We start from the raw sequence: 27,007 nt of genomic DNA on the forward strand, positions 1-27,007 counted from the left end.
TCACTGTATATACTTCTTAGGTCACCTGAGCTGAAAGCTCAAGTGAGCTTTTCTGATCACCCGTTGTCCGTCCATCTGTCCACATGTCAGTAAACTTTTCACATTTTCAACTTCTTTTCAAGAACCACTCGGCAAATTTGGCAAAATAGGATGGCCAAAATTACTCAGGTGAGCGATGTGGCCCATAAGCTTCCTCTTTAAATTACTCTGGTCATCATATACGAGGGCTGTTCAATAAAAATAATTTCCTCGGTGCTCGGAAAGAAGCAAAAGACGCTTTTAAATGATTTAGTCTTCATAATTAAGGTCTTCCGTTTCCAACGGAAGACCTTCTACTGATTCTGTTGGTAAAGATTATTAAGGTCTTCCGTCTTCACGGAAGACCTTACAGTGATTCTACTGTTTCTTATTATAAAGGTCTTCCGTCTTCACGGAAGACCTTATAGTTATTCTATTGTTTCTTATTATTATTCTTATTTTTTGACTTTCTAATTTTGTGCACGCGATTTCTCGAAGACTACAGGATGGATTTTCATGAAATTTTCAGGACAGATGTGTTGTAACATGAATTTATTATATCGGAGAGAAAATTTGGAAACTTACTTCCGGTGCCAAGTTACGGACAATTTTCTGAAATTAAACTGACATTTTGTCCAGGATTAAACTCTAAAACGGTAAAAGATATCAATGTGAAACTTTCAGGGATTATAGATCGTGATAGATACTAACCAGGACGCCACCTTTTGTTCGTCGTCACTACTTCCTGTCGTTAGGAGATGCGAATTGAAAAAATCGTATTTTCTAAATTTTTTGTTTTCCAATATTTTTTATTTATTTTTAGAACATTAATAGTGACTCTTCTATAGATGCTCACTATATAAGTTGTTTGAAAATTGGTTAATCTGAACTCTAGATATTAATATTTGAAAATCTGAAGCGGGCCCAAGATGGCGGCTGTCTCTGTCAACTCCGCCATTTCGCGAGTAGGGGTTTATGGAGGCAGCTGAGCGTTTGATTAAACCATTCTGAAATAAGGATACATGAAATGTAAAAACTACTTGGACTTTCACGTAGTAGTACGTTGCAATTTTGTGTCAATCTTAAAACTTAATTTCCGTTTCACTGCTTTAGTGTAACTGGGCTAGATACGATATGTAATGTGTACAATGTGTAAAATATACTTTCCTAACGTCGAAATAAAATAAAGACGATTAGAAACGTTTTATTTCTTTAATTTCAATGAAGCTATCACACCTATTTAATAGATCAGTCCAAAGAAAAGGCGCAAATATTTAATCGTGGCGTTTGGCGCGAATTTATGAAGAGTGGCCCGACTTTTATGATTCTTAGATAGGTGTACTGTTGCAAAAGTATACACAAGTATATTTAGAGCAGTATTCCCAATAGCTTAATGGTTTGCGCGTTGGGGATAAAAGAGAAAAAAAAGCGCATTCACGTTGGCGACCTGGGTTCAATCCTGCTTGTGACCAAAATTTTGAATCAGTTTTCAGCTCGATTTTACGAGGTTTTTTTTTCTTGAATCGGACGGAAGACCTCTCGTTGCTCGCAACGAGATCGTATCTAGTTATTATTATTATTCTTTTTATTATTTTTTTCCCAAAATTTTGTGCACGCGATTTCTCGAAGACTACTGGATGGAATTACATGAAATTTTCAGAAAAGATGTGTCGTAACATGATCTTGATCTATCTGAGCGACTTTTTGAAAATTCCTATCTGGTTCCAAGTTACGGGACATTTCCTGATTTTAAAATGACATTTTGTCTGTGGTTAATCTCAAGAACGGTAAAAGATATCAATGTGAAACTTTCAGGGATTATAGATCGTGATAGATACTAGACAGGACGCGACCTTTTGTTCGTCGTCAATACTTCCTGTCGTTAGGAGATGAGAATTAAAAAAAGCGTATTTTCTAACTTTTTTGTTTTTCAATATTTTTCAATTATTTTTGGAAGATTAATAGTGACCCTTCTATTAACGATTACTATATAAGTTGTTTGAATATTGGTTAATCTGAATTCTAGATATTAATATTTGAAAATCTGAAGCGGGCCCAAGATGGCGGCTGTCTCTGTCAACTCTGCCATTTCGCGAGTACGGGTTTATGGGGGCAGCTGAGCGTTTGATTAAACCATTCTGACATAAGGATACATGATAATGTGTACAATGTGTTAAATATACTTTCTTTACTTTGAAATAAAATAAAGGCGATAAGAACGTTTTATTTATTTAATTTCATTGAAGCTAAAAAAACCTAAGTCCAAAGAAAAGTCGCGAATAATTACTTGTGGCGTTTTTGACAGCATTCTGATAGAGTTTATTAACGTCTATAACGTCTGAAAAGTTGAGCGAAATCCGTTGAGAAATGAGCGAGATGTGCATTGTGGATAAAAGAGAAAAAAAGCGCATTTACATTGGCGACCTGGGTTCAATCCTCCTTGTGACCAAAATTTTGAATCACTTTTCAGTTCGATTTTACAAGTTTTTTTTTTTCCTGAATCGGACGGAAGACCTCTCGTTGCTCGCAACGAGATCGTATCTAGTTATTCTTTTTTTTCTTCTGCTTCCTAGACCGCAACTTTGAGGCCTCATATCTCGCTCATTTCTCAACGGATTTCGCTCAAATTTTCAGACGTTATAGACGTTAATAAACTCTATCAGAATGCTGTCAAAAATTTCAAAAAGCCACTTCCGGTTTTGAGTTATTTCCCTTTAAAGAAAAATTTATAGGCTTTCGTTTCCAGACAAAGGCTCAGAGACGGCTGAAGCTGGAGCTGAAATTCTACTGATTTTAGATAATAGAAGGATTGAAGTTGTGCACATCGGTTTTTGTTTTTCGATTTCTCTATTCAAAATGGCGCTATATAGGGGTCAAAAATTAGAATGCTTAGAAGAACCAAAAATTACTCATATTTTTCATTTTATCTTCTAAACTAAAAATATTTTGTTAAAATATATAGAACATAATTTGTGCAGAATTAGAAGATCTTTCAAATGATATGTCGAAAAAAGGGCTTACCCCTAAATTAAGGGACCTAGAGGAGCCAAAAGTTTTTTCCAGATATCTCAAAAAGTATTGAGAATTTGTTATACATCAAAGAAGCAAAGTTGTTCAAAATATCAAGCTTTATCTAATGGGGTCGTCAAAATACGTCCGGCGACGTTACTTCGGGTCGAACCGGATGTAGTCAGAAAATGCATATTTTTGCCGTTTTTGACAAGTTTTTGGGTAACATGTGTCACTAGAAGCTTAAATATTAATTTTCCGTCCGTCGTCGTCACTTTCGGTCAAACCGGAAGTACCAAAGAATGGCTTAATTTTGCAATACTTAACATAGATTTGGAGGATTAACCCATTTTTGGACTATCATTACTCTTTTTTTTTTAAATGAAAGTTACTTCCGGTCAAACAGGACGGACGACCTACTCGTTAAACTCGGCTCTAGTTTAACTTAATATTCTCTTTTAATTAAAACACATGTCCGTAAAATAATTTTATCCAATTTCTGATTGTTTTTAGAACTAATTTTTGGGTATGACCGTTAGTATACTGGAAAATGGCAGATCTTATGATTTCCTGGACTCGTTTCTTCCTTTTGAAAGGTGTTTTTTTTCAAGTTTGGAAAATGAAACAAGTCAAAAGACGAAAGATCTGGCGTATATTGTTAATGTGAAAAAATTAACTTCCTGTTTATCCCAAAAAACTCTTTACCCTTCAGGGCATGCGGATTTGGACGCTGTGCTGAAGAAAGTTAATGTAGTGGATTCCTGATTCTGGTTTCTTGCTCTCGTTAGCCTTTCGATTTTTTTGCAAAATATTTGCTTTCTAAACACTTCCAGAAATTAAACTGCCTCCCCGAATTAATACGAATTTGAACAACAAGACCACTTATATTTAAGAATATTTCTAATGTTCCTTATTATTTATAGTAACGTCTGTGTTAGATAAAATTCTAAATATCTCAATGCTAATAACAATCGAGTCGGAGTGATTATTTTGCCTCTTGACAAGTGGTGCACTGAAAAAAATGCAGTGAAAATAGCCTACAACTGAAATTAGCCTTTCGATTTTTTTGCAAAATATTTGCTTTCTAAACTCTTCCAGAAATTAAACTGCCCCCCGAATTAATACGAATTTGAACAACAAGACCAATAATATTTAAGAAAATTGCATATAAATCTGTCTTTGTGCTTTTGCAATTCTTTGCTCTTCTCAGACCTTTGCTGTTTTTGTCAAGTACATCTTATTGTAAATTTTATTTCGAGGGTTTTTAAGCAATACATTCAAGTTTCATTATCTGTTTGAATTTCAAACAAACGTGGATAACTACAATTACTGATATCTTAAAATAATTGTTTAGATATTCTTACACGCTGTCGCTTTCAGACATTTTTCAAAACTTAGGGTGACCTTTGAGATTTTTTACTGTCAAACGTTTCTTTAAAACTGTGTGAACTACTCTCGAAATAAAGTCTATCAAATTTGCTATGTCTTAAAGTCAGTCATACACATCAGTGATTATTTGTTGAAATCTGGCACACAGTGCATTAGTTGTTATTTTTTTTGTTGGCAAGGACGGTACCCATTTTTTTATGCCCATTATGTAATTTTTTATCATTGAAATCCACCTGCCTGCTCATTTGTCTATAAAACAGACATTGGTTGCCGTAAATTTTACATATTTCATTGAATATTTTTTTAGGATTCTTAACGAGTTTTACAGCAGCTTTAACGAAGCGTTTAATTTCACTCTAGTTTACTGATTCTTTACCATTCATTTTTACTGCAGTGTCTCGAATAACCCTTGTTTTCCAGCTTCTCACAATGAAACTATGTGAAGAAGAGTGGTTACATGAATTGTTATAAATTCAATAAAGATTCAATAATGCCAAAAAGTCAAGCTTAATGTCATATGATATATGCATTGTATATCATACAGTTCAGGGCATTATTTATTGAACAGCCCTCGTATTATGTTGAAGTTTGCATATGTTTATGCAATTTATTACCTTTGAACAATGTGTTGTAAACTTTGTTCCTCGATAACTTCGTATCATACAACTGTCTTCCGGATAACATGTCTGATTCCACACGCAATTTAATGATTCATCACATGTAGGACACTGAATACCTTAAGAAGGTATTAAAAATTTCATGTAATATAAATAATAATTACTCTCCATGGCAATCTACACATACTCATAGTATTTAGAACCAATTATTATGGAGAAATAAAATCTCTCTTTGGTTTTGTTATATTTCTACATGTTCATTGTGAACAAAAACACATAAAACCTCAATAAAACAGTTTATTTATTTTGTTCTGTCAAGAAATCGTTAAAGCAATATGAGCTGCATTTTTGAAAATTTTATTTTGCTGTTAAAATGTGTTATGATGAAAAATATGTATGTAACTTAAACCTTTATGATCAATTAGACAAAAATAAAGCAGAAGAAAAACTTCTATATATAAAATAAAATATACAGTTTTATATAACAAAACATTATTCTACATGACGACAATAATGTAATTTTGATTGATCGAAGCTCATAAATAGTTCTTCTATCGCAAATATGAACAGCAGATTAACGTTATTTTTCTCTCATTGAAATAATTATCTACAATTTTGAAACAAAAAAAATCCGACATCAAAGTTGCAGCTAATATTGCTTTAAAAAGTATTGTGTAAAAAGAAATAATCACATTACATTTGTCCAACGTCATAACAATCTCATAAGACGTTAAAACGTAATAAGCAGCAATTTTGTTAAAATTACTTTTTTAACAAGCATTCTACCAGCAACCGGAATGTGGAAAATCCTTAAAAATTGAAAAAGCAGCTGTAATTCTGTCAAAATCATTGAAGTGGAATAAAATGCGTATTTGATCTGTTACTCATCAGTTACTGTGAAATCACAAATATTCATGGGGGGTTGATTTTCGTTGTTTTCGAGGTATAAAGAGACCCACGAGTTCATGGCCACCACGAAATGTAAATTGTTACATACATTACTCAACAACTCTTCATCTACGAATTCAAAGCCCCATGAACCAAGAGTTTTTACTCAAACCATGAAAATTTGACCCAACGAAACTATTTGATTTTGCAGTACTCATTAGTATTCTGACCCTCATTAGACAGAATACACTCACATATCATCATATATTGAATCTTAGGTCAATATTTGCAAGTATTTAGAAAAGAAAATGCGAAAAAATCACGTAAGACAGACTAATCAACAGACGGAGGGACAGCTAAACAGAAAATCAGACAGACGAGCAGGAAACTTAAAGTCATCGACAGGGGACAAAAAAGGAGAGAGTGGACAAATTACCCTTGGTTAAAGATGTTGCTTATGTCATTGCCGTCAATTCATTGAATTTTGTTTTTGATGAAGTAAAAAATGCAAGTTTATCAAACAAAACTCTTCAAAAAAAAAAAAAAAATCACTCTAAAAAATTTATAAAAATCAATCGTATGAAATGCACATTATGTATAGTATTGACGTCTTGTTTATTAATAAAGCAACCAACTTGTTTGACAAGAAGCATTAGTGTTGATACCTTTTAATGAAAAGTGTTCAAGACATTCAGTAAATATAGTCTCATGTAAGACTGGGCATTATACCTCCTAAGCGAAAGAGAGCGGTACGTGGAATGTAAGACAAGATTGATTTCTTATATATATTCCTAAGTAAACCATAAGCAGTTGTCATGATTTTGATAGCTTATTTATTATCGTTTTAGGATAGTTTCTGTGCTCATGAATATTGATAATTATTGTAAACTTAAGATGCTAAAAGTTTCGAATCTGTTTGAATGGTAGCGATCACAGAAAGATGTTTTTCCAACTGATCAGTTACAATCTCTATCATCCAAACTTTATGTACGAAAGTAAGTAATGCGATATAATATTTTAGTTTATTCCTACATTTAGTAAATATACACATCAACTGAATGTACAAGTGTATTCCTTTGATTGATTATTTGTGTGAAGTAGATAGAGAAAACTTTTTTTGATTATCTATTGTTACCTTTGATGACGAAATAATTCATGAAATCAATTATCAATTGATTATCTCTTATTACCTTTGATGACGAAATAATTCATGAAAAAATCAATTATTAAGAGAAATATTTTTGATTGTACAAGCATTAATCACTTCATATCAATTACTATCCAACAACATTTTATTTATAAAGGTCAAGCTCTGACTAATTCTACTAGTACTAATGAAATGTAGAAAGATGTGTAAATGTCATTCTTCAGACTTTAGTTAAGGTCTAAGAGGCTGAGTGAAGGTGACAGGTTTTTTTTTTTTTTTTTTTTTTTTTTTTTTTTTTAAAAAGGATAACGAAGATATAAAATTGAGGAGTCGGAATTATTTGCCTTTTTGCCCAAAGTTGTCTGTTATTGCATCGTTACCTTGTAATACGATTTCTTTTAATACGCTTTGAAAAAAAATATTAAAGTTATTGAGCACAGATAAATTCATCATTAATAAAAATACTTTCTATGAATATGGTAGTCAATGAGTTGTTTATCGAAGGTTTTAGTTCAACAGATAAAGACTTTTCATTATATACCTGGATTTGTGGAAGGAACGGAAATTGATGTTGGTGAGGTTGCTGAAGCTGATGAAGAAACAGATGAAGAAGATGCATTAGATACCATTCTAGAAGTGGGTTTTGATGTTGACGTTATTGAAGATGTGGTTGGTTGTGTTGTCGGTATTGGTGTAGAATTAGTTGTTGACTTTGAAGATACAGAAATGGATTGTAATGTTGTTGTCGGTACAGATTTGGATGTTGATGATGTTGAAACTGTCGTGGTTGTATCTGGTGATGTGCGAAAGTTGCGATATTTTAATAATTTTCTACCTCTTTCATTCAGCAGTGTATGTTTTAATTCCACTTCAATTTAAATGGTATATCCTTTATAATGCAACTCATTTAATGTGTGGGTATTCGACCTCCATAAAAGCTATGTTTAAGCATACATTTCTGTACGTGTAAAGACGTTTGTTGACGTTTTTAATGAATAAAAAATCAGACACTTTGCCACATTCTAGGGGGTCAGTGTTCGAATTTTGATGGCCGATGCTAAATTTTTCCGTCATCTTATTTCTATAAATTAAAATAACATATACATACACTTATGAATTCCGTGACTATGTGTAAGTTGGACTTAGAGTCACTTGAGATTCAAAGACAATGAAAACACGATGGGGTTTTCCTATGCCTTGTTTTTGTATTCTCTGAATTTTCTTTTCGTAAAAAAGAAAACAATGCAGACTGAATAAAGTCAGAGCAATTTTTGAAAAGGTTTTTGAGCTATGTGAAATCATGAGCACTTTGAACAAAAAATGTTCATTGCTAATGGTTTGTAAAACACTTTCATAGGAATTTGCGTCATTATAAGGAATAAAATTTAGATTTATGCTTTTAGTTCAGTTTCATTCCTAATAATGTCTGGTGCAGAAAATGGTAGATGATACCTGGTGCTAGTCCACAACCACAGCTGTGACGTGTAAAGACGTTCATTTTTGATAAAAATAAAATCATACAGTGTGAGACGTTTTCTGGGGCCAGTGTTAGATTTTTAATAGTTGATGCTGAACCTTTTTTCCCGTCATCTAATTTCTGCAAATTATATTAACGAATACATACATTAATAAATTCTATGTGTAAGTCCTTTTGAACTTAGAATCACGTAAGATTTGAAGATAATGAATACACGGTTTTTTTTCCTATACATTGTTTTTGTTTTCTCTGATTTTTTTTCTTCACAAAATAGAAAACACTAAAGAATGGATATACTGAGTGCTATTTTTGAAAAAGCGGTGGAGAAATGCAAATTTTTGCAATATAAACAAATTTGATCTTAGCTAAGGGTTTATTAAGGGTTAATTTTAGAAACTTGTGTCATTATAAGGAATAAAATTTTTATGACTTTAGGATTGCAACTTAAAGTTTAGTTACAATCCTAATGTTTTCAATGCCCAGTGCAGAAAATGGTTTAAAAAAAATACCTGGTGGTAGTCCACAAACACAGCTGTAAACATTATGTATATAATCAAAGTGACATTGACCAATCAGTCCTTGAGGGCAAAAACAATGCTTGTGTTCTGTACAAACTGAAACAAAATATTGCAATGTACTTGATGTCCACCAATATTAACCAAGAAAGTAAATCAAGGAGAAAATACGGTTGGTTGTATGTACATGTATTTTGTGTTAATTAAGCTTTTCAGATTAATTAGGCCAATTGTTTCGGAAATCACATGGCTTTTATCTCTCAAATGAACATTCAAATTGCTGGAAGATGACGTTCTTATATCTAAAAACATTTTGATTTTTTTAAATCTGCAGAATATAAATCAATTTTTTTGACACTCTACAGAAATACTAACTACAATGACATGAATTGAGTTTTCTTTTTAAATATTTATTCTTACTTTTCTTGTCACAGTTCTTTAAAATTACATAAAAATAAACAAGAAAAAGAACGAGAAAAAGAAAGTTAATGGAAGTTTTGCAACATTAAATACCTAGGTCTCTCCTTTTTACTTCTTTTATTTCGCATTCCCAATAGCAAAGAAAGTAAGAGAGAGATTTTACCTGTGCAGTGACATGTTGAAGAATATCTGTCGAATTTGCAGTAAGGATGTTTATCAGAGGGACAGATGTGTCCACTACAGTCAGTATGAGCATGACAAGCTGATGCTGATAGCGGAGTCACGGTCGTTGAAAGGACGGATGTGGTCGTTGTAACTACTTGTATGAATAAAAAGAGAATAAATGAATAGTTTTAATATGATCATTTCTTTCAAAACTATCCAGGCTTTTTAAATGAAAAATTAATTAGATTTTTAATTGATGATAGTTCATGTGGATACTAGAAGTCATTGTTGGTAGAAAAAAAAATAAAAATGTTACTGTGCTTAGTATACTAGTAATCTATGCTTTTTGTTTATGTATTTTAATACATCATTTATATTTTAAGAACAGAAGATATTTTGCAATTGTATTTGATAGGTGTTATCTTCAATCAATCAAAGATTTTTCTGGTAGATTTCAATTGTGAAATTTAACCCCTGAAAATGGGAAACATTTAGTCAATAAAACTTGAATTTTCCTTTCCAAAAAATCTAAGTTATAGATACTGTCATTTTCAATTATTACTTAATTGGATGTTTCAAAAAAAGGTCTATCTCATGCAAGAACAGCATTTCGAATACGATTATACAATTAATCTAAATTTTACGTATAATCAAAGAAGAAAACATTTTTTTAAGTTTCATTACAACATGAAAAAAAAGATCGCATACAAATTGACAAATTCAGTATGATTTTATTCTAAAGTTGATGAAACAAGAAAATCAGCAGTCTTGTTTAAAGTTATCAATTCGTACGTCGATCTCATGGTCGATACAATGACCTTGTCATAAAATACAATTTATCATTGAGTCAAATACTGACTGACGTTTTTCATACCAATTGTTAATCATTATTGACCTTTTTTTCAGAAGCATTGACTTTAACAGTTGACGGCTTACAGTGTATTTTGACATTAATTTAAACCTCGGTTATGTATAGAGGTACAGAACTGATAATAGATAAGAAAACATTAAAAGTGGTTATAGTTGTTGTTTTAGAGACACTTACATTATTTACGAACGCAAGAGATGATTAAATGTAAACTAAAATTTCCTTAAATATCTTATATATGAGAGAAAGTATCTTTTTTTATTTTCTTTTATCAAAGGAAGGATATGGAGATAACAAACAGTATTTAATCTCAAAGTCCATAAAACAATACAAAATAGGAGCAGAGCAAACACGGACCTCCGAAACATCAGAGGTGGGATCAGGTGCCATGGAGGAGTGAGAATCCCTGCTGACCAGTCACACTCGACATGTGCTCCTTTTCATGATCAGGAAATAACGGGAAAATCCGTCGTCAATTCAGTGTATAAATAATGGACAAACAATTAGTATGAAAAAGTCAGTCAGCATTTGACTCAATGATAAATTGTATTTGCTGACAAGGTCATTGTATCGACCATAGAACTTACGAAATGATGACTTTAAACGAGACTGACTGCTGATATTCTTGTTTCGTCAACTTGCTTGTCAATAATTTACCTCGTTTTAGAAATCGTTCATACGTAGAGCATTCTTTTGCGTATCGAATCAACTGAGATATATATACTCCGTATGGAGGTGATGAAGGTATATTGCTGCTTAACTACGGGAAGTTGACGATAGAAAAGTTAAAGTCAACACGTTTATCATTTAGCTTGGCTGTTAGATTGCCATTAACGTCTTTTTCAAGTAAAACATCCATGTATGAAACAGATGTGTCATACTCTGTGGTATCTTTTATCTCAATCTCACCAGGATATATCGTATCGACGTCGGAATAGAATTTACCATTGTTAATTGACAATACGCCGTCGATATATCTAATTGTCGAGTTGAAGGCCACAGCAAGTGTTTTTCTTCTTTTCACGTATAAGATTTTGCACAAATTCTGCTTCATGTGAATATAAAAATAGGTCTGCTAATAACGGAGCGCACAGATTGTCGGAAACCTGGTTTCCCAAAACCACAAAGATATTGTCAATCAGAAACTCAAGCATCTCTTTGATGTCAAATTCAGAGTACTTGTGTGTGCAATCAGAATGTGTTTTAACAAAATAATTTTGCAAATGACCAATGACCAGATAAGTAAATATACGAGTTCTATATTTTTTAAAAGCAGCTGTCGATGATATCAAAAAGCCTGGACTTTAATTTATCGTGGGGAATAGTTGTGTATAAAGTTGAAAAGTCATAAGTTTTTAAGCTCTTTTGGTAAAATCCTGTGACTTTAAATTGTCGAAAATTTCTTAATAATTTTGAGTATCCACACCTGATTCACACCACTTCTTGGATATATTGTTGCACATTACTCTTGAAGTTTTTCCTTCACTACTGTCAATGTTTTAGTGAGGAGTAACGAAGGAGGCTTGTTTGAACATTTACTGGTACCCGCAATGTATCTTTGTTTGTAAGGATTTTTACGAAGTTTTGGAATCCAATATATATATAGGGTAGTTCAAATTCAATTTGGCTCTGTGGAATATTAAAAATATTTAATACTGACATATGATTTTGGAGAATTTCTTCCTTAGAAAGGGAAGTATGAGTATAAGTAGGATTACTACTTGTAGAATAAAGAAAGAAAAACATCATGGAAGGAAAACATGGCAGAGATTGGTTAAGGTAAGAAGGGAAGAGGTTGGGGTAGGATTGTTACCGTTTCCAGACTACGCAATATGGGTTTTGAAATGACCCTTTTTTATCGTTTTATGAACTGTTTAGCTAAATATATATATTGCAAAAGAGCTGCTGTACATTTTCAAGGTGGAGAAGTAAACCGTCGATTGTAAATATCAGCGCTTCTAGATCTTGTAAAAGTATATTTACACATAGAATTGATAACGGAATTTATTTGTTATTTCCTGATCATGACGAGAAACAATCCGCGGGGGTGACTGGTCGACAGCGGATGCTCACTCCTTAATGGCACATGATCCAAAATCTGACATTTTGGAAGTCTGTGCTTGCTCTGCTACTGTTTTGCATTGGTTCATGGACTTTTTAGCTTGATTACTGTTCATTACCTCCATATATTTAATTGCATAATATTAAAATTGTAATAATGTCTTTTGAAAACAAAAACCTTATTCAATATACTAGTATACAGCATGTACATCATATTTTAAATGCGTTTTTATAAGAACATACCGGTAGCAATATCAATTACCTGGTGCTATTCCACAAAAACAGTTATGCAAATTATGTAGATAATCAAAGTGACATTGGCCAATCAGTCCTAGGGGGCAAAAACAATGGTTGTGTTCCATGCAAACTGAAATGAAACATTACTTTAGTTTCTTTTATATCAGTGGAAATCAAAAAAGCTAATTGTGAAATACCTTAATTAATGTAATTAAGATATATTTCACATGTTAAAAAACTTAAACTGGAATATATGTTTTATATATGTTCCAGAAATAAATATTTTCAACCGTGTAATACTGAAAAAAAAATGCATGGATAGCGTATAATCTTATAAATCACTATTATTTTTTTTTTTTAATTTGCTGAATATTTTAAAGAAAAACAATAAAACATTTAAACATTCAAAACATTCATTTTCACTGAGAATATTTATTCTTTCCCTTTTCATATACTAATGTGTTCGAAAATCTGTTCCCTTTAAGCAAGAAAAGTAAATTGTTATCATTTAATTTTATTCTTTCTTCAATTGCTCAGAAGTTAAATGCTTACATGTGCGAAACCTAACATTACAAGAGTCCAATGATTTATCGGTCTTGTGAGAATTAAAAGATAACACAACACTTTAGAGAATCCACTGAAGCATGAGACGTATGACATAAATAACTTTAAAGATGAAAATGTTTTGTTTATATAGTCCTTGTGTCACGTTCATCAATTCAATAGTGCTTGAGAACGTGTAGTTAACCCAACACATTCGATCACACATTAAATGTTTTCTTTTGGAAAAATAAGTATGTACAAACATATTTATATAGAGAAAAGAGTTTTTCCCTTTTTTAAATCTATTTTTTTGTTTATTGGTGGCTTGCCACTGGGTAGTGAAATGCGTCTAGTGCGGCAGGATCGAACGCCTATAGATCCATTGCTGCCGCTGGCTAGCCTACTTGTAGGTGAAAAGGAGAGTAGAATGCGTAAAATTTTCCCCGCCAATACAAAGCCTCTACACTACCAAGATTCTTTCAATGCCTCCTCGTGGCGATGTACGGTAAACTGGGGTCCTTGCACTCTTGGCTAAATTGGAGGGGATCTCGGAGTAGCATGGACCCCAGAGATGCAGTGTGTAGGCCCACCGGCGTGTGGACATGCCCTAGCACTCTTCAACCTTGCCCCAGCTATGGGTTAATAGCCGGCTAGACATGAGTCGTTAACCATCGTAGGCAACCTTTCTAAGAGATGGAACTCTGTTATAAAATTCAACCAATGGCTAGATGGGAGTCATTCGTTTTGGATAGCACCTCATCTAGACCTATGTCCAAAAAGTCTTTGTGTGAAATTTTCAAAATTTTGACATTTTATTTCTGACCACTTGCTCTTAAATTTTAGCTATTATAACAATACCTGCATATGCTTATTCTTACAAAGGAGCACGTGCAAAAACAGTGTAAAATGCTTAAATTAGATTATTTTCAGACATTCTTGTTTTACTCCAAATATGCGCTAAAAAGAGCCAAAAGTGTCAAATCACATTCGAAATCACTATATGTATTCAATTTATATGACTTGTATCCTTAAAATGAAGGCAACTTCATTGAAATTTATTTCGCAAGAAAAATTGTCACAGAGCAATCGCCCGATTTTAGTTAATTAATTGTAAATGAGTGAGTGATAGGTTGCAGGTGCGCAGCGCAGGCGTTGTAGCCCTGTTTCCCAAGAGTGTAATTTTAGTTAGTTAGAGAGAAAGCGAGTGGACAAGCATGGATTTATAATTTGTTTATTTGTCATTTCTGTTATCGTTGTTTATTGTGCGTGATAGAGTTCTGAGAGATGAAAGTGAGCACTAGATTGATTTGTGTGAGAAAGTGGGCCCTGGGAACATGAGTGAGAGAGAAGGGAACAAGTCTGAAAGTCAACGAGTGTGGACGTGTTTTTGTATTGTGAACATTGTGATTTCTTATAAATATATCTTGTGTTGTAATTATGTAAATAAACGATGTAAATAAAAACAATCGTCATTATTAACCAGTGCCAATGACGGGGAGGAACCCCGTCACATATTATGGTGGCCAGCGGTCGGATTAGATTATCTTAACTATGTCAACATATACTTTGGAAAATTAACTCTTGGTCAAATACTGTGAAGATGCCACGGAAGAAGAGACAGGAGCCAATTGAGGATTCTATTCCCGAAGCCGTGCCTGAAGTTAGACAGTCGTCCAACCTGATAAAGCCTACTCCATTTTACGGGAAACTTGACGAGGACTTTGATTCATGGATTAAGAACTTCGATCGAATATCCAGAGCTAATTTCTGGACCGAACCAAGAAAATGCATAACTATACCTGCATTCCTCCGAGATCAAGCTGCAGATTATTATGAATCTTTAGACGATGATGTGAAAGATGACTATCGTTCTGTTTGTGACGCTCTGCGGGAAAGATTTATTCCTAAAGAACTCCAATCACTGTATTATTCCAACTTGTTCGGATACAAACAGGCAGAGACGCAAACCGTAGAAGATTATGTGGCGAACATAACGAAGCTTGCTACACGTGCCTACATGGACATGCCTGGGAGGCAAAAAGAAACCCTCACTAAAGAGCATTTCGTGCAAGGATTGAGGCCTGAAATCAAGAGGTATGTGTTACTTTCTAACCCTAAGACGTTTGAGGAAGCTTTCAGGCATGCGAAGAGAGAAGAGTGTAACAACTTCCTGGCAGATGCCCCGATGGCCAGAGGAGCTGTGGCATCTATGTCGTACGCTCCTACGAGAACGGAAGAGCTGGAAAAGTCGCTCGCAGACCTGACCGCCAAGGTGTCAGTGATGGCGACTGAAATCGGTAGATTCGCATCTAAACAGCAATTTGTTCCTCCGTCTCGAGGACAAAGCCGTGGTGGAAGCCGAGGAGGAAGAGGCCGAGGATTCGGATTCCGCCCCAGACCGGACCGAAATCTTAGGACTACGGACGGGAGACCAATCTGCAACAAATGTCGTAGAGTAGGACACATAGCAGTCCGTTGTAATGAGCAACAAAAAAACGCCAATTCGGAAAACTAAAGTCCGCCCTTTTGTGTGGAGGTAAAGGGCTAGAGGATCTAAAATACCCTCCTAGACACAGCCGGTTGCGTAAAAGAGAAGAGGATAATTCTTCCGGAAGTAGTGAAAAAAGTGTTGAAAATGTGAAAAATGTATGTGAAAATATTGTTTCTTGTCAGTTAAATCCTAAATTTTGTACCGCCAAAATTACAGGATATGTGAATGAAAAATGTGCTGCGATGTTGGTCGACACCGGATCTAGTGTCACGATTATAAATGAAGCATTCGCAAACCAGAGTGGTATGGTGCCGGCTGGAGGAGTTAGTGTTACATCGGCAACGGGCAACCGTGTCGATATTGTTGGAAAGTGTGACTTTAGGCTAAGAATTGGTGAACAAACCGATGTTGTATATAATGCATTTGTTGCTCGTGATTTCCCGTATGATTGTATTTTAGGTTTGGACATTTTGAAGGACTGTGCATGCTATATTGATGTTGCAAATGATTCTGTATATATAAATGATGAATGTATCTCATTTATTTCTGATGCAAGTTCGACTGGCGAAAGTGTGCAAGATGCATGTAATTACAAGAACTTGAATGGGATTGAAATAAGTGAGAGTGATGAGTCTGGTGAGCAAGGTATAGATGATTTCTATGTATCAGGTGATTTAGGTGAAACGGAACGCAAGTCTATTACTAAGGTATTAGATAAGTATAGAAAAGTGTTTGCTTTCAGTGATAATGAATTAGGGAAGACAGATTTAGTTGAACATTCTATAGATACAGGGGACAGTAAACCTATTCACTTGAGGCCTTATAGGATTCCTCACAGCCAGCGGATGTTACTGGAATCCCAGATAGAAGCAATGTGCGCTAATGGAATTGTGCGACCGTCTAAGAGTCCGTACTCCGCCCCAATTGTTTTGGTGCCGAAGAAAGATGGCAAAGTTCGCATGTGCATCGATTTTCGTAAAATAAATGAAGTCACCAAAAAGGACGTTTACCCTCTCCCTAGGATCGACGAAATGCTGGATGCACTTAATAAGTCCAAGTACTTCAGTGTCTTAGATTTGTGTCAAGGATACCACCAAGTTCCCATTAAAGAATGTGACAGAGAAAAGACTGCGTTTTCATTCTTTGGAGGGCATTATGAATATAATTATATGCCATTCGGATTGTGTAACAGTGCGCCAACATTCCAGAGACTTATGGACTCTGTGTTTTCCGGATTACTGTGGAACACGTGTCTTGTGTATATAGATGACGTAATTGTCTTCTCGGAAACTATTTCCGACCATGTCAAAAGACTTGAGGAAGTGCTAAAACGATTCGAAAATTCGGGGTTAAAGCTAAAAGCGAAGAAGTGTTACTTCGGAAAAACGGAGGTCACGTTCCTTGGACACAAAGTCTCAGCTGACGGAATATCACCTGACACTGAGAAAGTAAAGTCAATTCACAACTTTCCGAAGCCAACAATTGTGAGCGAACTTAGAAGCTTTCTGGGACTCATCTCTTACTACCGTAAGTTTGTAAAGGATTTTGCAAGTAAGGCTGCTCCCTTACACAAGCTCTTAAGGAAAGGTGTCGAATTCATTTGGGACAATAACTGCGAAAGTGCTTTTGAATTCTTCAAATCAGCTTTGACCAGCTTTCCTATTCTTAGATATCCAGATTTCTCACTTCCGTTTATCCTGTACACGGATGCATGTGACACCGGTGTAGGTGCCGTATTAGCCCAAGAAGGCCCAGATAGTGAGCGGACAATAGCGTACGCGAGTAGGAGTCTAAAACCAAATGAACAGAACTATGCAGTTATCGAAAAAGAGGCATTAGCCATTGTGTGGAGTGTGAAATACTTTAAACACTATCTATTCGGCCGGAAATTTACTGTGATAACTGACCACAACCCATTACGGTGGCTTATGGACATTAAGAATCCAGCAGGACGCCTTGCGCGATAGTCATTAACTCTTCAAGAGTATGACATAACCATAAAACATCGACCTGGAAAGGTTCATCAAAACGCAGACGCCTTATCTCGAATTCCTGCCGAATCCCCTATAGCAGCCACCTGTGCTAAGGCAGACGCAGATGTGATACCAAAAAGGTCATATCAGGACATCCGCGACCGTCAGAAAAATGACCCTCTCCTAGCCGCTATCATCAATTACTTAGAGAAGGGAGAGTTGCCTGAATTATCTTCAAAGGCCCGTGAAACTGTAATTTTATCCGGTGATTATGAACTCGGACATAATGGTCTGCTATATCATCTTTGGCAGCCTGGATCTCATAGACGACGTCAAGCTATTAGACGCCAAATAGCTGTTCCAAGGAGCCTGATAGATGAAGTCATGTATGCCTGTCACGACGACCTGACAGCAGGACATCTCTCCTTCCAGAAAACGTATGACAAAGTCCAAGAGAGATTTCATTGGAAGGGTATGTATTCAGATGTAGAGTTTTGGTGTAGATCATGCGTAGACTGTGCTACCAAGAAATCACCGAACAACAGACCAAAGTGCCCGTTGAACCCGCTACCGGCAGTTAACGGACCATTCGACAGAGTAGCTGTAGATGTCCTTGGACCATTCCCGCCAACCTACAAGTCCAATAAGTACATTATTGTGTTCAGTGACTACCTGACTCGATGGCCTGAAGTATTTGCCGTAAACAATGCAGATGCAGAAACGACTGCGCGACTTTTTGTAGAGGAAATAGTGTGTCGTCATGGAGCGCCTAGAGAGCTACTATCAGATAATGGTAAGAACTTCAGATCAAACCTGATAAAGGAAATATGTAAATTGACAAATACCAGGAAAACTTTTACTACCGCCTACCACCCGGAGACCAACGGCCTAGTGGAACGCTTCAACGGAACACTCACAACAATGTTGTCAATGTATGTGTCAGGACATCAGCGTGACTGGGACACCTTTATACCATACATACTGTTTGCATATAGGACAGCCATTCACGAGTCTACAAAAGAGTCACCCTTCTACCTAATGCACTTGCGAGATCCTGTTCTACCCGTTGAAGCCGCGCTCTGTCCGCCAACATTTTCTTACGCTGTAGCAGACGACTATAAGGAAGAGGCAAAAGTCCGCCTCCAAGAGGCCTACGCGCTTGTCAAAGAAAACTTACAAAAATGTCAACAAAACCAGAAGGAACGCCATGACCGCGCAGCGAAAGAGACTCACTTTACTAAAGGTGACAAAATATGGTTATTCACACCAACGACTAAACCTGGACTCTCTCCTAAACTTACTCACAATTGGCACGGACCATACGAGATCATCGAGCGATTATCTAATGTTACCTACAGACTACAGGACCCTGATCACAAATCAAAAACTTTGACAGCGCATGCTAACAGGATGAAGCCGTATCTTGATCCTAATGACCGCCCTGATCACGACTACATCCCGGACGAGGACGTTGAATACGAGGACGAGACGGCCGATGACAACGGTCCCATTGTCAAAGTATTAGATATGATGCGGTCTAGAAACGACTCCAAGCGGTTGGAGAAACGTTATTTTGTACAGTTTCAGAACGGACACACCCAGTGGTTAGGTGAAAATGAAATCAAAGACGTTAGGATTGTACAAGATTTTATACAGTCAAAGAAATAAATAATTGAAGTGTATATACGTAGGTTGTGTATATAATGTATTTCAAATTCTAAAATGAACGTTTGTTTTAAAAAAATGTTAAGATAAAAATAAAAAATTTAAGAAAAAAAAGGTAAAAAATGAAATGTGTATGCATGTTAAACTATTTTGTTATTTCTGTGTGTAAGTAAGGTCTTTTTATCTATGAATGTGTGATTCTTGTAAGCGATATCAAATTGTCATTATCAGTCTACTACATGTAATGTTATTAGTGTGTCGGGACGCCACACTTAAGAGGGGAGGTATGTCACAGAGCAATCGCCCGATTTTAGTTAATTAATTGTAAATGAGTGAGTGATAGGTTGCAGGTGCGCAGCGCAGGCGTTGTAGCCCTGTTTCCCAAGAGTGTAATTTTAGTTAGTTAGAGAGAAAGCGAGTGGACAAGCATGGATTTATAATTTGTTTATTTGTCATTTCTGTTATCGTTGTTTATTGTGCGTGATAGAGTTCTGAGAGATGAAAGTGAGCACTAGATTGATTTGTGTGAGAAAGTGGGCCCTGGGAACATGAGTGAGAGAGAGGGGAACAAGTCTGAAAGTCAACGAGTGTGGACGTGTATTTTGTATTGTGAACATTGTGATTTCTTATAAATATATCTTGTGTTGTAATTATGTAAATAAACGATGTAAATAAAAACAATCGTCATTAATTACCAGTGCCAGTGACAGGGAGGACCCCCGTCACAAAATTATAAAGGCGCACAATGTAAATATCACCCCGTTTTTCTTGTCGTATTTTGTTTTACAATTCCGAAATGCATAACAGGTAATATCTTAAAAAGCCTTCGTGTGAAGATGTCGTAATTAATATTTTTTTAAAGAAACGATTCATCACTTTATTTTAACAAAGAAAAAAGTATACAGAGGATGGAGGGAGCCTTTGACTACAAAACCCTGGCCCTGCGGGTAGGGGTTCGGCACCAAGTTAATCACCTTGTCCTGTAAAATACTCATGATTACAGAAACTACTAAAGACGCTAACTATGCTTGTCCTTCAAGACCTGGGACTAATGTTAGCATAATTGAAAATGCAACTGAAGACCGCCATGCAAAACAGAGAATGACGTTTAACAAACCGATACCCCTGTTTTCGCCCAAAGCAGTCGCAAAAGTTGCCCAGTGGAATGTATACGTACGTACCATGTACAAGAATTAAGAGACGATGCGCGCATAAAGCTATGTAAATGAGAAACTACGGCATCGACGTCCCAGGCATAAGCGAAGCAAGATGGAATCCAAGTGGAAAGATAACACTGAGTACAGGAGAAGAAGTCCTTTACTCTGGCAATGAGAATAAAAATGATCATCATACAAAAGGAGTGGCGATAATGCTATCTATGAAAACAAATAAACAGTCTCATGGAATTGGAACCTGTCAATGAAAGAATAATGTAGGTGCGATTTAAAGCTAAATGCCAAAACTTTACCATCATTTAGTGCTATGCACCAACCAATGAGGTTGAGGAAGAGGTTATTTATAACTTCTATGAAAAACTACAGCAAACTTAGAACAACACCCCAAAGAGAGATATCAGAATAGTGATGGGTGACATGAATGCTAAGATCGACCAGAGTAACAAAAGCAGAGAAAAAGTAATGGGAAAGCACAGCATTGGAGAGAGGAATGAAAATAGAGACAGACTAATAGAATTTTGTGAAACAAACGAATTAGTGATAGGAGAAAGCCTTTTCCCTCACAAAAACATCCACAAAACGACCCCGGAATCACCCGACGGCAAAATAAAGAACCAAATCGACCACATTATGATAAGTCAAAGATGGAGAAGTTCATTACAGGATGTAGGAGCTATGGGAGTAGCAGATGTTAACTCCGACCACCACATGTTACTAGCCAAAGTGAAAATCAAACTGGCAAAGAATGCAAAAATTGAGACAAAGAGAAAAAAGTACAATGTAGACAAACTGAAAAACCTAACTGATAAGGACATATTCCAATTAGAAAACTAAGGAATACATTCAGTGCACTATACAGTGAGGTTCAAGAACTAGATATTGAGGGTGAATGGACTGCTGGAATATTAGGGATATCATCAAGAATACATGTGAAGAAGTCCTAGGAAGGAAAACCAACAAGAAGAAAGATTGGATGTCTGACACCACATAAAAGAAAGTTGAAGAAAGGCGTAATTAATTATGAAAGAAAAAGTTAAGAAAGTTAAAACAAGAGCACAAAAGAAATGCCCATCCCAAGCACCAAACTTAAGATAAGGAAATTTAACAAAAAAATCATGCAGGAATGACAAAAGAGAGTATGTTAACCAACTTGCAACAGAAGCAGAAAGAGCTGCCTACATGGGAAACTCTCTCTACGACATCAACAAAACATTAAGTAGACGTAAAACATGCAAGTCTAAACCGGTCAAAGACAAAAATGGTAAAGTCCTCACCAAACTAAATGAACAAATGGAGAGGTGGAATGAGCACTTCATTGATGTCTTGAATAGGCCAGAACCAGGCCAACCGGAAACCTTACCACCAGGGGAAGACATTAACATAGAAGTTGACATTATAAAAAACAGGAAATCATCAAAGCCTTAAAATCATTGAAGAATGGGAAAGCGGCTAGAGTAAATGGTATACCACCAGAGGCGTTGAAATATGGAGGATAGGAGATAAGTGACTATCTGTTTAAACTATTAAATAAAATCTGGGAAGCTGAGAGTAAACCAACAGAATGGAAAAAAGGGCTACTTGTTAAACTGCCAAAAAAGGAAGACCTAAGCTGCTGTGAAAACTGGAGAGGCTTTACCCTGCTGCCAGTAGCCAGCAAAATCCTCTGTAGAGTAATACTGAACATGATGAAAGATGCGGTGGATAAAGACTTACGGGATAAAAATGCAGACTTTAAATCCAACAGAAGCTGTACGGACCAAATTGCAGCTCGAAGAATTATCGTTGAGCAATCTGTTGAATGGCAATCATCTCTGTATATAAATTTTATCGACTTTGAAAAGGCAATTTACAGTGTAAACAGAGATGTAATGTGGCAACTGCTGAGACACTATGGACTACCATCTAAGAAAGTGAATATTATTAAGACCCTATATGAAGAATTCTCAGTGCAAGTGATACATGATGAAACATCCCTCACTGACTCATTTGAAGTCGAAACTGGAGTGAAACAAAGCTGCTTACTCTTATCCACTCTGTTCCTAATAGTGATAGACTGGATCACAAAGCAGGCATTCGAAAGACCAAGGGGAATACAAGGGACAATGTTCAGAAGATTGGGAGACCTGGATTTTGGCGATGACATTGCCCTACTGTCCCGCCAAATAAAAGATATCAGAGAAAAGACCAACAAGCTAAATGAAACTGGAAAGAAGATAGGGCTAAAAATTAACAGCAAGAAAACAAAAGTTATGAAAGTCAAGACTAGAAAAAGTGGACCAATCACAATTGAGGGGGAAGAACTGGAAGAGGTGGAACAATTTACTTACTTAGAGTCCATCATCAGTAATACACGTGGCTCAAAAGAAGACATGAAAGCCAGAAAAAGCAAAACCCGACAAGCATTCGCAATGCTCAAACCTCTCAGGAGTTCCAGTACACCAAGTAAAAGCACAAAGATCAGAATATTGAATACCAATGTTAAATCAGTGCTTTTTTGGATGTGAAACCTGGAGACAAACAGCAGGACTACAACAAACAAGAGGCCCACGGGCCTTATAGGTCACCTGAGTATCACGTAACAACTTTCCAGCGATTGTATTTGGTTCGTGTTTAAATCCAAAAGCCATGAAATTCACAAATTTTGAAAGAGGCACCATTGCTTATCAAAGGGCAGATTTCAAAGCATTAATTTATTTTTAGTCAAAGTACCCCCATGGTACCCCTGACCCAGCGGCCCTGAATTTATCTATTTTCAAAGAGGCCCCTCTCTTCATTATAAGGCCAGCATTTTTTTTTATGTTTAGGTTTAGTTATGAACGTCATGAGATTAAAAAAGTCCCGAAGGAGAAGGAAATAAAAATTTTTTTTTGATAAATCAATTGTACATTTTTTTTTATGCTATTCTAATAGGCTCCTTACCACTGGACACATAATGCTTACAAATAGGAAAGTAGAACATTTAATTGTTTATTTCATCATCTGCCAGTTTGGGCCAGTTATATAAATTTTGTGATGTTGGTCAAAATATATTTTAAAAAATCAATTCTTTAAAAGTCTTTCAATATATCTTCATTTTTTTAATATGTGTTAGGTGAATGTGTAGACATTGTTCTAAAATTTACTTGATGCCTAAAATTATAAGTCCTATCATAAAACAGACAGGGAGTATTGGGGAGTAGGGTGAATATTTTTTCAATTAATTTTAAAATAATTTCTCTGGCTGATACAAATGATACTACATGCCTGTATATATTTGTAAATTCTTGCCTTTTAATAGTTGAATTTTTTTTTCTTCAGGTTATTGTTCATTTCTTCCTCAAATGGACTTAACTTCTCCCATAGTTTTATTCATTACATCTGATGCATAAGCAACCTTTATCTGAAGAATGATGCTTAGACTGTAAGCTATAACAGAGACCTAAACAATGTCGCTGGCAATATGCAATAGCTACCACGGGCAGTTTAAAACCTGGGGGAGGAAAAAAATTTACAGACAGATACTTTTGAAACGAATACATAATTATCTCACCAGCATGTCATTGTGCAACAAAGTCGTCAGCATTTTATTTGTCCTTTGAACGGGTGAAACGTTTTGAATGGCACTCGAATCGATGAATTTTACACTAAACCAAGCTACTCAGATCTAGCTTTATTTCATCTTAAAACCGGAAGTGCGAGTTCGTAAATTTGAAATCTCGATCCCGAATCATATTTGACATCGTAAAGAAAATATTGTTTTATTTTTTTCTGAAAATTCAAAACCTTGAGCGGAGGCTTTGTACAACTGAAAATAAAATAAATCCTGGCCTTAAATATGTAATTAGATCATTAGCATATTAATCAGGTTCAAAGAATTCATGCAATTCACTATATAATCATTAGAGCCCCACCCTAAAACAAGAACCCCTGACCCTGGGGCCATAAAATTCACAATTTTGGTAGAGGCACTCTTGCTCATCATAACTATGTACTTAGTTAATTTATTTAATACCCAGGAGCAGAGAAGAAGATTTTCAAAGAAATAATGCATTTTCACTATATAATCAATAGAGCCCCGCCCTAACACCAGAACCCCTGACCCTGGGGCCATAAAATTCACAATTTTGGTAGAGGCACTCTTGCTCGTCATAACTATGTACTTTGTTGGTTTATTTAATACCCAGGAGCAGAGAAGAAGATTTTCAAAGAAATAATGCATTTTCACTACCTACTTATTTAGCCCCGCCCTAGCACTAGAACCCCTGACCCCAGGGCCATGAATTTCACAATTTTGGTAGAGGACTCATTGCTGATTACAATCATGCAAACAGTTTGATTGCTTGATGTCCAGGAGTAAAGAAGAAGATTTTTAAAGATTGCATTAATTTTAGTGGTTTTGGCCCCACCCCTCAGGCCCCAGGGGGGAAGGGATCATGAAATTCACAATTTTTGTTCCCCTTCACCCATAGATGCTTTGTGCCAAATTTGGTTGAAATTGGTTCAGTGGTTTTCAGAGAAGAAGCTGAAAATGTTCAAATGTTAAGGCACGACGAACGACGCACGACGGACGACGACGGACGACGACGGACGAAAACAGATAGCAATAGGTCACCTGAGTTTACTCAGGTGACCTAAAAATCCAAGTATTTACCAACAAATGCCTACGACACATCTGATATGGCCATTTAAAATATCGAGCTACTGGAGCGTACCAGCCAAGAACCAACATCCCTCCAGATTCAGAAACGAGCATGGCAGTGGATTGGTCAAACATGGAGAAAGCCCCAAAACAGCATCACTAGATAGGCACTGGATTGGAATCCACAAGGTTAAGAGAAAACAAAGGCGCCCATTACATATATGGGAGGAGAGAACAAAATTGAAAGAGCTTGAAAACATTGGAAATTAAGACCTAGAATGAGGCAAAAAGAACAGCCCAAAACAGAGTAAGGTGGAGAGCGACTGTAGTAGCCCTATGCTCCACAAGGAACAAAGAGGACTAAGTAAGTAAGTTCTTTATTTTTTTGAATATTTTTTAGTCTATCTGACCATTATTATCCGTGAAAATACATGATTTATTTTCACATTTAACATTCAAATCATTGTTCAATTTGAAATCCATTATATTTTAATAATAAATAATCATTATTCGAAAAAGTACACATTTTCCTACAATATCAATAGAGCCCTTTCCGACACCAGAACATTTGACGCAGTGATCAAGAATAACAGAACTATTTGAATCTTTCCAGCTGCAGACGCGTAGAAGGAGAAAGGAAGATTATTTTTTTTTAAATGATTCCATTTTAAGTGGATTAGTAACTAGATATCCCCTTACACCAGAACCTTTGATCAGATCGCCATAATTCAATGTTTTGAAAGCGACATTCTTACTTATAACAATGCATTAAATTTTATCTGATAATTACCTAAGAGCACCTACTGCGACACTAGATCTCGGTTTATAAGTCTCATTCGAAGGACCGGTCTCCACGCCCCACAGTGGGATTTGAACCCGTGACGTAAGGATCATCTCCTTACTTCGAAACTCTAGAGCAGACGCTCTAACCACTGCGCACGCGAGCGACTAAATACTCAGTAGAAGAGAAGGAGAGTCTTGACATCGCAATAACTAACGTATGGCCCATAATTGTCACAAAAAAACCTATGCTCAATTAAAAACTTGATCATTTATATTCTATATTGAAATGACAGTTTAAAAAGATTAAAAAAGTCATTTTAAAAGAGTCATTATTATTTTCTTAATTTATGTTCATGTTTTTACCTGTGCAATGACATGTTGAAGAATGTCCATCAATCTTGCAGTAAGGGTGTTTATGAGAAGGACAGATGTGTCCACTACAATCAGTATTTGTATGACAAGCCGATGTTGATAGCGGGGTTAACGTTGTTGACAGGACTGTTGTAGTTGTTGTTGCTGCTGTCATATAGATTTAATGATTGATTTTAGAATGTGGACAGATATTTAAATATGCAAGAATAAAAAGGATGGAAAACGTGAAAAATATGATAAAGAAGAACAAATAAAAAATTAACATAATTGCTTCAACTTTATACCCTATATATAAACAAATCTTTTTAAAAGAACATTCATTCTAAGGGGAAAAGGGTAAGCCATGAAAACAATGTTTATTAGGCAACTTACCAGTAGATGAACCTAAATAATTGAAAGAGTACAATTACCTAATGTGCAATAATTATAAAAAGCATATTGATTGGATTAAATTGTGCAACATATTTATAAAAAAGTGGATTGCAAATGCCTAGACTTGTGTTCCTCTGTACTGATTGCAAATGAGAACGTTTGTCCTTTTGTCCCTTCGTTCGCAAGAATGGCAATAATTTCCTC

The 27,007-nt window shown here is 35.6% G+C and overlaps 1 protein-coding gene across 1 annotated transcript; it reads right to left on the reverse strand.

The window, feature by feature from the left end:
• Nucleotides 1-5,030: 5,030 nt before the first annotated feature.
• Nucleotides 5,031-26,579, reverse strand: LOC134276117 (mucin-2-like; the record flags this gene model as incomplete). The annotated part of the gene is made up of 6 exons (XM_062758392.1): nt 26,423-26,579; nt 12,837-12,941; nt 9,644-9,799; nt 9,055-9,159; nt 7,610-7,861; nt 5,031-5,152 (listed from the first exon to the last, which is right to left on the reverse strand). Coding segments are annotated over exons 2-6 (735 nt in total), but the record flags the coding sequence as incomplete, so codon positions are not given.
• Between the last annotated feature and the right edge of the window lie 428 nt (nt 26,580-27,007).

This window comes from Saccostrea cucullata, unplaced genomic scaffold (genome assembly GCF_032062105.1).
Source record: "Saccostrea cucullata isolate Sc308-1 unplaced genomic scaffold, CSIRO_AGI_Scuc_v1 ctg6960, whole genome shotgun sequence".
Taxonomy (NCBI): domain Eukaryota; kingdom Metazoa; phylum Mollusca; class Bivalvia; order Ostreida; family Ostreidae; genus Saccostrea; species Saccostrea cuccullata.